General features: G+C 33.3%; 1 protein-coding gene across 1 annotated transcript in view; it reads right to left on the bottom strand.

Moving 5' to 3' along the window:
- Positions 1-14,304, bottom strand: part of LOC106468354 (neutral ceramidase-like) — a 44,362-nt gene that overhangs the window by 22,769 nt on the left and 7,289 nt on the right. The window contains exons 2-6 of the mRNA XM_013928772.2: positions 13,593-13,736; positions 9,391-9,567; positions 8,351-8,478; positions 7,554-7,631; positions 6,022-6,142 (exon numbers count right to left, since the gene is read on the bottom strand). Of these exons, the coding sequence (XP_013784226.1) occupies positions 6,022-6,142; positions 7,554-7,631; positions 8,351-8,478; positions 9,391-9,567; positions 13,593-13,736 (648 nt within the window). The remainder of the gene's footprint in view (positions 1-6,021; positions 6,143-7,553; positions 7,632-8,350; positions 8,479-9,390; positions 9,568-13,592; positions 13,737-14,304) is intronic.

The following is a 14,304-nucleotide window of genomic DNA, read 5'->3' as shown; positions in this document are numbered from 1 at the left end:
AGGGTAGTTTGGTATATATAAGAGGGGACAACGTGACGCGAGATCAAGGTGATGTGTGTGTGTGTGTAGACAGTGAGTAATTGATCTGCAGTCAGAAGTATTATTGAGCACATTCGTTGTTATAGCGTTTGTTTAGCGCGATTGTTGAAGTTGAGTGTATCGGTAAAGTTATATTCGGAAAGAATAAACCAGTTTTATTAAGGTCTTGTGTCGCTTAAGTTTCGTCGGAACGAAGTTACGAAAAATCAATTAACAAGCGGAGACGTAACAATATGTTAGAGTTCACAAAAATACTAAAATTGAAATTTAGGCTTTCCAAATCACTAACTTAGAGAGTAATCTTAAGAGTTCATGATGACCATATGACCACATTGTTGACTACAACTTTTGTACAGGGTTCTGAATAATTATGTACCATTAATACAATTATTTTGGAGTGAAAATTTCATAGTCATGTTACAGCAATTTGTTGTTTTAGGTCTTCATTAAAATGGGCCAATTGATGCAGAACCCTTGCCATAAAACATAACAACAAAGTTACTATTTATTAAATGAATTTTTTTATTTTATCTTTAAGAAGATTTCCTAACAGTAGAACACCTTAATTCAATCATAAACACACTTTCAATAAAGACATGGCAGGAGATTTTCATAAACTCAGTGAGAAATGTACAATTGATGCAGAAACCTTGCCATAAAACATTACAAAAAATGTACTCTCGTCTACGAGGAAAATCACGAAAAGCCAGAACTAGCCAATAATGTGGTTATCAGGGGATTACCAGAAAATGAAAAGGTAAATGAAAATAATTGTATTAAGAATATCCTGAATTTCAACAGCATATGTACTACACCAAAGAACATGAATAGATTTGGAAAGAAATTGGAACTCCCAACAAATGAAGTTATTGCAAACAAGTTCCACAAAACTTAGTCAAACTCTAACCTAGACCCCTAAAAGCCATTTCTGAAAATAGGAGAATCAAGAAGGATGTGATCAGTAGAGGGACAAACATCAGACATGTGTCTAGTGATGAATTCAACCATCCTTACTAGATGAAACTTGAAAAGTAGTAGGACATTAAACTCAGACTAGAATTTTTGAAAAGATGTGAAGATGACCCAAATTTGGAAGAAGGAACCTTTGCAAAAAGAGGAATCTTCTTAATATGCATAAATAATCAGAGAGAATATCTAACACTGTACATATGATCCTTCAATGCACAAGTTTTAGTTTTCTCAAATAATTTTGCACATTTACAAGACTTAAAATTTGCACAACATAGATACTGTTTGTGTGACACAGACATTGTTTGTTAGCACAGTTTTAGACTCTGAAGTAGTTTAGGTGAGATCTACAGTTTTTTTTTGTTTTTTTTTTTGTAGAGACAGCAATCTTTAATTCTACAAATATGAAACACATTTTCAGCTGGACAGAGAAGGGGTACAGATGTTGGCCAAACATTATATTCAGTGTCAACCAAAAATTGTGTTGAAGCTGAAATATGTTGGATCACAGTCAATACCCAACTAAATGTACAAATTCCAGTAGGTGTATTCTATCAACCAAAGAAAGATAAAGCTAAGACTTTAGAGAAAATATGTAAGTAAATTGTTAATACATCATATTGTAGAATCATGAAATGCATTTCTCATTAGCAGAAGAACACTGTAAAATATGCTTACCCAAGTAGTAGACAACTTTGTTTGTTTTGAATTTCGCGCAATGCTACACGAGGGCTATCTGCACTAGCCGTTCCTAATTTAGCAGTGTAAGACTAGAGGGAAGGCAGCTAGTCATCACCACCCACCGCCAACTCTTGGACTGCTCTTTTACCAATGAATAGTGGGATTGACCGTCACATTATAATGCCCCCATGGCTGAAAGGGCGAGCATGTTTGGTGTGACAGGGATTCAAACCCGCGACCCTCAGATTGCGAGTCAAGCGCCTTAACCACCTGGCCATGCCGGGCCGAGTAGACAAGCTAATAAATTGTGAAACATGTTAGAGTTGACTCTAGCAAGTGATCAGGCCATGATGGAAAAATGTATTGTTGACAAGTAATTCATATCTAGCAATTACAATACTATATGGCTAGCTATGAAGTATCAAATACACAGGATCAATTTGTTCCCCACCAACATGTTTATCTGAAATACAATCACAATTCAGTATCACATAATGACAGGAGGATGAGTGGGATGCCAAATGTAAATGAAAATTATTCTCAGGCTGTTGGAATTAACTGAAAGAAACTTTGTGATCTATTAAACAAGTGGGTTCTGAGCAAATCCATGAAATCTAGAAAGAAAAATGGATCACCATGCACACAATGTTGTTATGTCAATTTGAAAAACACAGAAAATCCAAGCTTTATTCTGACAAAGAAACAGATAAAATACTCAGGGGACAAATATCTAATTATGTAGATAAATTAGCACAGCAACTTAAAGACAATCCCAAAAGATTTGGAACTATACTAAATATTTTTCAAGGTCTTCTTGTTTGGTAGATGTTTTATAGAAAGGTGGTGTTAAATTCTCTGACAATATAACAGCCATAAATACTGAATGACCACTTCATATTTGTGCTAATTAGTAAATAACTACTGCAATGCTCCATTGGATCACGCTTTAAACTCTCTGTTGTGTAATATAGAGATATCTCCAGATTACTGCAAAAACTTAAACCAAACAAAGCATGTAGTCAGGATAAAATTCATGTGAACATCATTCTGCAATATCTAGATCTCAACAAACCACATTCTTATGTATTCAACTTGTCATTATGTTTTGGTCAGGTACCACAAGATTGGCATGATGCTAATGTGACATCACCAAGAGCTAGAACCAGTGGATCAACATTACAACTAATTTCCTGATAAGTCAAGTAGTCAAGCTATTGGAGACATTAGTACAGGATGCAATAATCAAATATATATATAAAAAAAACTAGTGTCTTGTCACCAACAAGACTTTCAATGGAAAAGATCTTGTGTTGAGCAACTGATAAAATGATTGAATGATTAGACCATGTCTTACAACAGCAGAAAATCAACCAGTATTATTTTTCTAGATTAGGATGGTCTTTATTTGCACATACAATTTCAGATAAAAAATTCTTAAAGCTCTCACCCACTAATTTTGTTCCAATGTACATAAAAAAAACAACAATTAAATGTCAAACTTCATCCATTTTGAACCATATTTAGAGGTTGAGGTTCTAGATTGCAGTGGCCTGGTACTGTACATACTATATGACAAAAACATTTGTTATGTATTATAAATGATTTATTTAAAGCATATTACTTTATTGCATGTACAACAGTAAAATTTCATAACTAAATTGGTGTGGTTAGTCACTTTTGCATTGTTATTGATTCCTTTTTGCTGTTAGGAAAGTTTCATAACTGGACTGGTCATGTATTCCAAAGGTTGCTGGAATCAGTTGAAAACTGCAACACCTAGACCAGAGTGAAAGCCCTTACAGTCTTTGAAAACACATGCCAAAACAAGTTCTAAGATATGATACAGAATATTCCAGAAGTAAAAAGTGACATTCTGAATAATGTGGAATACTTTCCAAGATTTCAGAATATGCTACAATATTCCAGAAAGTGATAGAATATTCTATAATAATATGCTAGAACCTTCCAGAATTATTTAGAATATGCAGATACAATGTGAACTACAAGGCAAAATTTCAACTACCTTAAGCAACAGCTAAATGAGGGGGTAAGAATGTTGTAAATCAAAACTTCAAAAATAAGGACCACCCTAATCTATATTTTGCTATAGTTCCTCATCAGCACTTTATATCGAAATTATAGAATGCTGGTACTTCATTGGATCTCATCTTTTCTCAGCTGCAGATGTCAAGGAGTTGTAATCCATGAAGTGACTATACATGGAAACCACTCACAAGCACCATTCCTCAGGGATCAATCCTAATACTGATGCTATTCCAAACTGCAATCATACAACTGCAAAAATGTTTACTGGTGACACTAAACTATACCATAAAATCAAGTACAAGTCTACCATGTTCTTCAGGAGGACCTTAATACTCTTTCAGCATGGTCAAAGAAATGGCTGCTTTGATTCAATGAAACCAAATGTACTAACAATTTACAAGTCTATCAAATTAATGTATTCTTTAAGCAGAATCACTATAAACAGGAAAACAAACAGAAAGACCTAGGAGTTATCATCGTAGACCCAAAACAACCAAACAGACTTATAACTAGTATAGGCAAGAAAGCAAACCAACAAACAAGACTCATAGATAGAAACATGTTTTACAAGTTATACTCAGAAGAACGTTTTGACCTTGTACAAAAACCTTTATGCAACTGATACTAGAATGTTTCACAAATATTGAGTATCCTTTTTCAAAAAATATCACATAAATCAAGACAATTGAATGAAGATACATCAGTTCTGTAAACCAAGTGCGTTTGAATCATTAGAGCTCCATAGGTAGTGTCAATACAAAAACAAGTACAAATCAGGAAGTTTCTCTCTGTTCCCAACATGTACATTACAAACTTGTTCCAGACTAAGAGAGCATGGAATTATATAAAAGATTATATTTTATAAGATCCTTCTTAGTGCGCATGAACTACCCACACCACTGATGATCATTCCGAAAGAACAATGACGAAGATTCTGTCCACAAGGTATCACCTAACCCACCAGTGGAAAAGATCATTGTCCACCTTTACCTAGTACATTATAGTTTCAGCAATCCTTTCCACGAAAAAGCCCATATGTGGAACCATATGGGAATGACACAGAACAGTGGGTAGCTAAAACGAAAAAAAGATTTCTTAATCCACATTCTATTGTTAAAACCACAAAAATAAGCATGATATGTGACAAATCTTGAAAATTATTGGTGAAATTAAAACGACCACATTAAGATATAAAGTTACGAAAACATACTAGGTACACGTCTGCACTATTTTTCAGCATGGGAACTTCGACCAAACTTCAAAGTACTGAAAAGGAAATAACAACAAGGAAATGAACATATTTTTGTACTGTACAAGGCGCACAATAACGTACCTAAGTGGCTAGGCCTACATAAGTATGTTTTGTGACAGGTTATGCGGTCACACATGGATTGAGTTTATTAACATACTAAACCTACTGACTTAGTATTACAAAGAACTAGAAGACTTAATACAAAGAAAAGATATTCCCGATTAGTTATTTTAATTTGGGTTACAGTAATGTAAACAACAAAACTAAGTTATAAGAGAACAACAGATTCAGGTTAGTTCTTGTAGTAGTACCACCAGTTTACGGGAGTCGGGAATGATCTTCTAAGCTCAGAATAGTCTCTTTGAAAAGTATTTATTAATAGAAGTGTGGTAATTAAAATATATTACTGAATATAATTATGTGATAACGATGTTTTTTATTTGCAATAAGTTCAGTCGGTTGAATAACCACTTCAATGTAACTCGACCGCAACAAAACTAAGTGTCCATTATTAAGTATGTAAAACTAACTAACTTCTATGTTCTAAATCCGTTCAAATTCTTTCTTGGTAACTTATTATATTAACAGCGATAATGAATTTTTACTTAATTGCAACACTTCCTTTATCTACATTTTTTGTCTTAAGTATTTTGTAAATAAAACAATTATTAGATTTTAATCAGTAATAGAAAACGTATTGCGAAAAATTATTTTTTGTATGCACAATTAAATTATCTTCAGATTATTATGCAAAACCCAAAAAAGCACACTCAGTTGGTTAATTCTAATAGTGTTATAAACCTTGTGTATTTCTTAGCCACAAGTATAACGTCATATCAATGACAGGGGGTCTGCACCTATTTAAAGGACAACTACATTGTGTTTTTATAAGGTTTTCTCCTACATTAAAATAATCCGTAGATGTTCCAAGAATGCTGGATAAGTTTACTGATTTACTAGGCAAAAAATTTGCCAGAAGATGATGTAAAGTACCAAATTAAGTAAAAACAATAACGAATTAAACGTTTCGGTACCTTCCCTGGGATGGTGTCTTTATTCAAATCTTGCTCAAACTTGAGAGATGCGTAACCTTTGTTATCTCCACTGATCAGGTCATTTGTGTTATTCATACTGGTCCCGTGTACAGCAAACCAGCTAAAAATTACCAAATTAAAATTTATTACATGTGATATATTTTAAACAATTTTTAGAGGTAAAGAAATGCTAGAATTTCTGAAGTTCGCACGAACATTATAATAAAAGATACTTTCTTTTGTAACATGTATAAATATATCTTAAGCGCTTGTGGTATTCTCAGAGTATGTATGTTACATCCTGACTGATATGGCAATCGGATTTACTTTTAATACTTTGTTGTTTTTTTAACAGGATAACTTCGTTGATTGGTCTCACTGTTTCACTTATCTACTGGATAATTTCGTTGATTGATTATTGCTAGCAATGGTGTAATATTTAGACCTAGTCTCACTGTTTCATTTAACTACTTTTTTTTACCAGAATAACTATATTGATTGGTTATTGCTAGCAATAGGATAATATTCAGATCTAGTCTTACTGTTTCATTTAACTACTTAGTTTCGTCAGACACTGAAACCGATTAAACGAGAATAACGAAATTGTTTGTTTGTTTGTAATTAAGCACAAAGCTACACAATGGGCTATCTGTGCTCTGCCCACCACGGGTATCGAAACCCGGTTTCTAGCATTGTAAGTCCGCAGACATACCGCTGTGCCACTGGGGGCCAATAACGAAATAAAACTTCAGGAAAAAAAGCACAAAGAGGTATAAAATTTTACTTTATAGAAAACAGGGCGTTTTTTTTTACTGTAACTTACATAATTTCTTAAGAAGAAAGCTAATCAATATTATCATAAATTCACATGACGGCTTGAAATAAATCACCTCATTCCATTGAAATAAACTGTATTAGTTTTATCTATTAAAAACCATAATGAAATCTAACTTTTTTCATCACCATAATACGAATCTAAAAGTACATAACAGCATTCTAACTACCTTTTTTTTCTGTTCTAGACTGATACTGCAGTTACCGTAAATGCGATTATATTTCGCCAGTTTAAGCGATATCTAAACTACCATTTGACACAACACTGGCCGTGTGTCCGCTCATAGCTAACGAACTGCTGAGCCGAATGTCACCAAATCGAATATTTACCCCTAGGGCACCAAGGAGAGCGACTTAATGGAATTGTCATTCGGACCTGACCATAAATGTCACACACCCCCGTCACTTTGTCTTTCCCGTGCGTTGGTTTTTTACTTTGACGAAGAGACGGCACGCAAAACCAAATAATATTTTTTTGTTAAAAATGACATGTTTGTTTTGAGCGTAATTGTGTGTGCGTGAATTTATTTTGTGAAGAGACACATTTCAACTGAATATCTAAAATGGTGAACAAAAGCAACCAATTATTTTTTGTTGTGGTAATCTAAGTGATAAACAAAGAAAAAATCAAATAGTCTTCAAATGCCGGACAGCTGTCTCCTGTGCTAAAATGTAATAAAAAGCACTTCAATACTTACTTAATCATCCCAATTGGATTATTTTCCAGGTCTGTAAGCTTCAGTAAAAACATATCCTTGTCTACATTATAATTGAACCTGCAAGTACGGAAATCACATCATCACAACTAAATTATACACAATACCGTTTGCTGGAATTTCCTTGATATTTATTTTAATTACAACTAAAAATGTTTCAACGTTTAACCACCCTCTGTTTTGGCCCAAAATTTGTCAAGTTTCATTGAAAAAGCGGCCCACCTCATCAGGAGTTATGCTAGATTTACTCCACGACCGAGTAAAAAATAGAAATAAAAAAAATCACGAAAATATAACGTCTGAAACATAATTAATTGATCATAGCCATTCTTATAATAACGAAAATACAATATACATTATATTTATTTTCAGCTTTTAAGCTCTTGTTCCACGAATTTGAAACCCTTTTCATAAATTGATACATAAAACTTTTCATGCTGGAGACGGCTTGAATGGGTAATGAAGAAAATCTTTAATATAAGTTTAATATAACAGCAAATGTACAACGTTTCGACAAGGGTTTGTCACCTCAGTAACATTTCTCGTTCCACCCATCTACCATCAAACTTCTAAGTAATGAGGTCATACCTCTCGAAGACAGTCTTCTGAAAAAGTTCAACCTATTTTTCGATGTGTCAAAGACGGTTTTGTAATACAAGTACTGACTAGTTTTCTACGAATATACAGGATATTAAACCTACAGTCATGTTGAAATGACGCAAATACAAATACGGAAGTTTAGTTGATTTTAATCAAAAATATCTTGATATCTGGCCTACTTTTCACGTTCATCGTGGGGATTGTTTTCATACGCATTGGGACTTCTATTAATGCTGGCATTGTGCAATTCTCCCTGATCCCAGTAGATGTGGCCATCTTGGACGTTCTCGTGAGCGCGTTCGATACTCTGGAGACAATTAAAAGTTATGAATGAAAAAATCAGTTTTCTACGTTTTTATGATACGATTGGAAAATACAAAAAAAAACACATCTAAAGTAAATGAGTAAAGTGTATGAAAATAACAACAATCGAAAAAAAAAGATTCGAGCACTTTCGAAGGACCTTTTTTGTCAGGAACAAAAGACTCTTCGCTAAATTCACTAAAAATAACTTTGTTAAACAGCAACAAGCATTAACAATATTATTTTATATTTCACATAAAATTGGTATATCTCTCACTGAACTAGCGTAGCCTCGATAATCGAGTAGACCTTTGAAAATGAGAAACGCAGCATACAAAAGAAAAAAAAATGACGAAAAGTGCCGACATGATATACTTCACAGCAACAAAGTATCGCAAATGACAATTCAAAAAGCACTACAACATCCGAAATTTTTAATGGTGTCTTGAAAATGTTGACCTAAAAATTGAGAATGACCAACTGTACAGTAACTTATTCTAGAATAACTGCTAAAAATCTTCAATAACAATTAATGATAGTTCGTCTTAATTATGAGTGACAAGTGAATTACTACAAGTCTCTATGACCACTCTGGCCTAAGTCATCAGTTGCTTGTTAGCGGAGTTTTCGGTCTTTATCCCAAGAACACCTAACAAGTGAATTATTAAGCCCCGAAGCAAAATTTTCAAAGGCAATGATACATGTACCAGATTTATCACACCTGGCTTATGTAGTTTTTACTATTTAAGAAATTTAATGTTATATATTAGATATAGTTATGCGACTAAAATACATAGTGGTCAGAAACATAATTCTTGAAAAGTCTTCTAGAAACAGAAGCTAAATTATATTACCTCGTGAGCAGTAATCACTACATTAAACATGAAAATAAATAATTATGACTTTACATACATACCTTAACTATGCCCTCCACTTGGGCGTCAAATGTTTGTCTAATAAACCCTTGAGACATAATGAGGTACAAGACATACTGAAGAAATCCGGCAGGGGTCGAATGGGTGTGAGTACTACTTAACAGAACATTTTTCTCCGAGTACAGATCACCAAATTTTTCTTGGAGAGCTTTAACCACCTGTAAAAATACGATTCTAATTCATCATTCAACGTCAATATATTCTACTACTTCCTTTCATGGTTTTCTAAAGTGATTTGTTATGAGTTGTTTAACTTTCTAATTATCGACTTATTTTTATACCATCTAGTACCAATGGGATCTACATTTGTGATAGGCAAAAATGTAAAACTTCTTAGTATAATACAACACTCAGTGAAAAGAAATAGACAAAATACTGAGTGAAAAAAATTAGTGGTTCTAAGGTAGAACACTTATGTACATATCAAGCAAAGGTTGATGTCCTGAGACAAGAAAATGGCGATTACTTGTAGTTTCAAAACTGGTTCGAGTAATTGTTTTTTCATGTTATAAGAACGAACCAGGATCTGATGTCCCAATGTTATCACATGTTAAAAAACAAACAAAAAAATTCCCGAAGTTTAACACTTTTACACGTATTAATTAATGTAAGTCGCTTTACAAACTTTCTAACGTTTATACGATAAATAGACTATCCCTGAACAAGATTTTTACATAAAACCAGTAACATTTTCATGCATTCGCCCATTGATATAATTAATATTTATTACACCTTTAAAGCTAATCAACGGCAATACTTTGCAATAGTTATACATAGTTATTATGATTTTTCAGTTAATATTTGTTTCATTAACTATATTTTTCTTTTGCTACTAAATAAATGTGGATGTAATTAAACTTTCACGAACATATGGAAGTGGTTTTGTTAAAAGATTGTGTCATGAAATCAACGGTACACATTACAAACAGCTGTGAGGCTAGGACTTAGAAAAATCTTGGTTGTGCACACCTTAATGTAACGGAACGTGATGTTAGCCTGAATATTTGTTAAGATATGATATGTAATTAACGAAAACTGGTGCAAGCAAAAGTATTTTTTACGTCTACATATGTGTTGCTATGATGCGGGAATATTATAAAAAAATTAACAAATCTGTGGTAAACCATTAAAGTCAAAACATTGATTTGTCTTATGTAAATAAACTAATAATTATAGTAAAAAATTTTAAATGAAGTGTCAATATTGTTGCTGGCCATGCTTTTTGTTGTTGTTAATTTAGACGGTTGTATTGTTGTTTCACCCAAGGGCGGGAGGTTTCACGTCACATGATGGGCATGGCTTAATGATCAGAATCTTCTTAAAAATTCAGGAAACAATTTGGACAAGATAAAAGAGTGAGTTATGCTAGATAATAGATATGAAACTGATCAATGAATTAGAAAACTCGTTAATTATTTAGTTTTGCGAATATTGAGATTACATTGCGATGAAGAAAGCGAGATAGGTGAAAGTGTCACATGCACGAGAATTTAAAGAGAACAAAATTGTTGTGAAATTAGGCATATCAGCGTACAATAATTAAGATAGCTTGTGAAACTTGAAGTTCAAAGAACAAAATCTTTCGTTATCGTTAAGTGGACTGGGCTTTGTATTATTGTTTATCGAAGAACTTAAAAGAATTCATCCAACCATAGAAAGAGTTACAACAATAAGGTCAGAAGTGGAATTATTTTGATGAACATAAAATAAGAATCCAATCTGAACTGCAACTGAAGATGGTACATTCTTTTGAATAGAGATTGAGAATTTAATGGAAATTATTAAACAGTGGTCCAAAGATCAAGAAACAAAAAACAATTAGAAGAAAAAGAGAAATTTCAAACATGAGGAAAACAGTTACAGAAAAATATGGAATGGAAGAACACATCTCACATCTCTTCTACATCTGTCACCAGCATTATTTTGCTACCTACGATTGCCCCTCACAGACTACCTCAGCCACACCATTACTTCAAAAGATGGTGGAATTTAGCAAGCCAGTTAAACAATAATGCCAAATCGAGAAACTAACGTATTATGATGGAAATATACCTTTGGGGGACAAGGTGGGGGTCAATTAATTTCTAATGTGAATTGATGGATTAGGGAACAACTAGTTGTTCATCTTGCTGCGCATTTAATAACACTAGCTTTAACAGCATTAAGCAACTTTACAACAGACAACTGTAACAACTACTAGGCATTATTGGCCGACTTATCAAACACATTTGGAGTGTCTCATTAGAAGGAAGTTTCTAAAGTAAATTTTAAGAGAAAGGAAGGACGAGATCTTAAATGAACTTGAAGATGTGGGAAAGCTTGCACAGTTATACTATCCAGATGCTCTTGTTCGCACACGACTAATATATATATATATTTCATAGTGGGCGAGGATATTCGAATTCAGCTAGAGTAAATTATATGTACATCTTTAAATGAACTTGTCCAGATGGTGGTGGAAATTGAATCCATTAAAGGTGTACATAAACAACTAAAAGCACCTCTCAGAAATTATGAGATCATCAGATCAAATAGTGGAAACATCAACTATGAAACATGAGACATTACACCCGATACTGTAATGTATCAATCATTGGTAATAAACCAAAAAAGCGATATCCTGATGTCGAGAATACACCATTTGCCGAATAAGTAGTCCAATATTTTAAAAAAGGTACATAAATCAATGGATTTATTGACAAGAAGCCTTGTACTAATACTGGTTTTGCCGTTACTATTGTTCGAACACCGTGTGTTGAAAAGTTAGGAAACGAACTGAGCAGTCAAAACGCAAGTTAGGCTGGAGTATGTAGTTGATTGGTTATTGAGTTAGAGAGATTGTTAACCAACTTGTCTCTTAGTTCAGTTTGTAAATATAGAATTTGTTTTGATGAATAAAACTAGGTGTGAGAAGGTGCCTGGGGATTGAAATAATAAAACTAAAATACTGGCTTATTTTTTAATGAAGTTGATGATTTGATATCGCATGGAGGAAAATGTGCGAATTTCTTTAGGGTTATTGTGAGAGTTAAGTGTAAGGTTATTACTTGTGGAGTTATAACGATTGTTTTTACAGTTAATATTGCGCGATTCACTTTTAATAGTTCATGCTTTACTATTAATAACGGTTGATTTACATAACAACGTTATCGTAAATAATAATGCGGGATATACTTTGGTTGATAAGTCATGCTTAAGTCGCTCCCAATAATATATCATTCACTGCTAATATACTTGAAGATAAAATACTACCGTATTACTCAATACCTATATGTCAAAGCTGATTCATATATTATGCTGTACGATATATAATTTTCTATGCATATTGTACATTGTTATGTATGGTCTCTCGTGCATAAAGCCTTTGCAAAGCTATAAGGTCCGGTTTCGTGAAAGAAACTCTTCGGTAGCTTATACACCCAACTTCAATAACAAGACATTTTTATTCTTTGAAGCTGGAATATAAAGGAAAAACGTTCATGAAACGAAGAGTATCGATTCAAATTAAATCACAAAGTCACCATTTCATATCACAGCATGAGAGGCGGCGCCCTCTGAGCGTTGCCAGGCGCCGTAACGTACCATTCTGATCCAGTTATTTAAGAGGTCAACAACACCGGAAGAACGAAGAACAAGTTCAATAGCTAAAGGGAGTTCTGACGAAATATTCCTAGCAGTGACCGTGACACGATTTCTTCCGTGTTATTGTTCGAAACAACCACATTAGGGCCAAGCTTACATACATTACTCACGTTGTTGGTATAACACCATAGGCCAAGTTTTACTGTGCCTTTTAAATCTAGTTTATTCTAGTGTTAACTAAACGCTTAATAGTTTCAGCTCTATTTAGCGTTTTTGTTTACTTTGAAACTTCACACACTTTACCTAACTACTACAAGCTGAAAACTGCACAGCCTAAGAATTTGAATGTGTGTATTTCACATAATTCGTTGTTGACCTGCTAAAGTCTTGTGTTTAAGATAAAACTTTATGGTTCGGACACGATGAAAATTTACTGATTCTATCATGGTATAAAACATTCAGATACTTTAAAAGAGCCGTCGCAACGTATGATAATAAATATAACTATTACCGTACACAGTCCCTTTTTTCACTATGGTGACACACGAATGAAATAACTTCATTTCTGTCTTAAAACAAAACATAAAAAATGGTGACTGACCTCTAGTTTCACGAGCTGCGAAGCCATGCCATTGTCCAGACTCGCAAATACTACACGGTTATTTCCGTCACCAATAACGAAAGCTCGGCTGTATTGACGAAAATGGATCCCACCTGTTGTTTGGCTCATCTTGGCGTAGCCCATCTTTTTTTACCAAGAAAACAAATAAAATCCGATAATATTATTATTAAGTAAATAACATGACATAAAGCAAAACACTGTTATCGAACCATACAGCAAACGACTGTTTCTTTATCGTACCGTACAGTAAACAACTGTGGAAAATTGCACATACTACGGTGAAAGCACTAAAATTAATACTATTTTTGTTTTTCTTCAAAAATATGTGATTCCAAAAATTGCAAAATCTCTACAGTTGGACAAAAACGATGATAATTTGAACAAGTCTTGTCATTTTGTTTCTTTGAGAATGACATCTTATAAAATTAAAATATAAACTTCATATTAAAATAATATAAACATATACAGGAAAACGTTGTTAAAAGCATGACTATTGGAAAATCTATATTTGATATTACAGTATTCTAACCAAGCAGCATTTAAACTGGAACATTTTTTTCTAAAAAAGCTATGACATTCTTTCTTAAATCAGTTTGGTCTAGTGAAAAATAATATTATAATAAAGATTTATATATTAGGTCGTCAAGAATTTAATGTCGCGTTTTGGAACACGTTCATTAACCACTCCTCA

This window comes from Limulus polyphemus, unplaced genomic scaffold, assembly GCF_000517525.1.
Source record: "Limulus polyphemus unplaced genomic scaffold, Limulus_polyphemus-2.1.2 Scaffold2977, whole genome shotgun sequence".
In the NCBI taxonomy this organism is placed as follows: Eukaryota; Metazoa; Arthropoda; class Merostomata; order Xiphosura; family Limulidae; genus Limulus; species Limulus polyphemus.
Note: the sequence above shows the minus strand (reverse complement) of the source record. Positions and strands in the feature narration are given on the sequence as shown.